This window comes from Morone saxatilis, unplaced genomic scaffold (genome assembly GCF_004916995.1).
Source record: "Morone saxatilis isolate NCDOM2014 unplaced genomic scaffold, NCSU_SB_2.0 Contig16, whole genome shotgun sequence".
Taxonomy (NCBI): Eukaryota; Metazoa; Chordata; class Actinopteri; family Moronidae; genus Morone; species Morone saxatilis.
The window spans coordinates 13,782,533-13,784,281 of NW_023339718.1; the positions used below are offsets into that span (position 1 = coordinate 13,782,533).

Consider the following 1,749-nt stretch of genomic DNA (forward strand, 5'->3'; position numbering starts at 1 on the left):
GAACAAGGTTCAAGGTTCATAAAGCAAAGAGACACGAGTAATTTAATTATACAGGAGACTAAATCTGTATAATCTCATACTTACTTTGATCCATCTATCCATTCCCCACCGTGTCTGTGAAGCGGTGGCGGCAGGCTAAGAAAAGTAGACTAAATGTCCTTCTTCACGACCTCAAGCGCCTCCTGGGGGAACCCGAGGTGTTCCCAGTCCAGATGGGATATATAATCTCTCTAGTGTGATCTGCGTCTGCCTCCCAGTAGGACGTGTCATGAATACCTCCAACATGAAACACTCAGGAGGCATCCTGATCGGGTCCCCAAACCTTCGGCTCCTCACTCTCTGCTTAAAAATAAGCCCCGTAAAACACCGGCATCCACCAACACTGCACCAACCTGACCACCTGTTGATGTTACCCCTGCTTGTGAACAAGACCTTGAGAAACTTGATCACTTGGAGCAGCAACTCACTCCAAAACCAAACCAAGGGTTTGTCCACAGGAGCTGCCAGAATCAACACACAATGGAAGTTCCTAGTTGGTGCTCATTAATGTATGTTGGCACATAATTAAGCAGACAGGTGAATAGTTGCTTTTCTCTGCTTGGAAATCTTTTAGTCCCCAACACATTGTGTATTACACTTCACAAAAGTAAATTCCTAATTTTGATAAAAAGATTTGTAGATAGATTTGTCACGTTAGGACGTGACAAATCTAAGAGCAGAGCCATTAGGAAGATCTGAGGGGTTGGGAGAATAACACCTGGGAACTCTAAAGTTTGAATACAAACAATAGAAGAGAAGAATTATGCGTGCGCGCACACACACACACACACACACACACACAAGTTAGGACAGATGCATGAACAAGGACATATTCATGCACCCATCTACACACAGACATATGCATGAGTGGGTGCCCACACACACACACACAAACACACACTGGAGGTCCGCTGTGCCTCCCAGAACTCCCATCTGTTGAACCAGCAGTCCAGGTTGGTCTTAATGAGAAATAATGAGCCTTCACTAAATAACAACAGCTTGGATGGATTTTACCTCCACTTCAGATTTTATTAGAATGGCATGGACACTAGTTCATTGTCCAAGTCACAAAATCCATTTGTTTCAAGTCAAAATAACATTTAATTTCTTTTTTCATTCTTTTTAAGGCTGCAAATGATTTTTTATGACCGCTGACTATTGGCACATTTTAAACAGATCATTAAAACCAAGTTACAGGGCAATCAAACATTAAGTTACTCACTGCAGGGTATAGAAAAATGTTACTAAGAAACTTGTTTCAGCACAATCTATATTGACAAATGTAATTTTCCCACCATCCCCTTGATGAAGACATAAATACTCAGCGTAAAATCAGATATATCACACTGACGTCTCTAAGTTATGAGCACAAAACTGAATTACATGAAGCTCAAAAGGGAAAGAAACTCCTTCCATCAAATGTTTGACATTTTTCTCTAATAAATCAGAGCAAGTGTGGAATTGCCAGACCTCTAACAGCTGGCATAGCTGTCAGCAAAAAAACTAACAATGCATGTGTGTGTGTGTGTGGTTGTACAAAGAGCACCAGGCATCAAGTCAGGGAATCCAACTGGCCTTGCACGATTTCAAGCTGAAAGAAAGGGGAGAAAATGTTGTTTGAGTGTTTGGAAAATAGAAATGCACAAAAGAAACACACACACACACACACACACACACACACACACACACACACACAAACACATGAAAAGG

General features: G+C 41.5%; 1 protein-coding gene across 1 annotated transcript in view; it reads right to left on the bottom strand.

Moving 5' to 3' along the window:
• Nucleotides 1-1,032: 1,032 nt before the first annotated feature.
• The window catches only part of commd10 (COMM domain containing 10), a 51,281-nt gene continuing 50,564 nt past the window's right edge, over nucleotides 1,033-1,749 (bottom strand). The window contains exon 7 of the mRNA XM_035659100.1: nucleotides 1,033-1,630. Within this exon, the coding sequence (XP_035514993.1) occupies nucleotides 1,592-1,630 (39 nt within the window). The 3' untranslated portion in view covers nucleotides 1,033-1,591. The remainder of the gene's footprint in view (nucleotides 1,631-1,749) is intronic.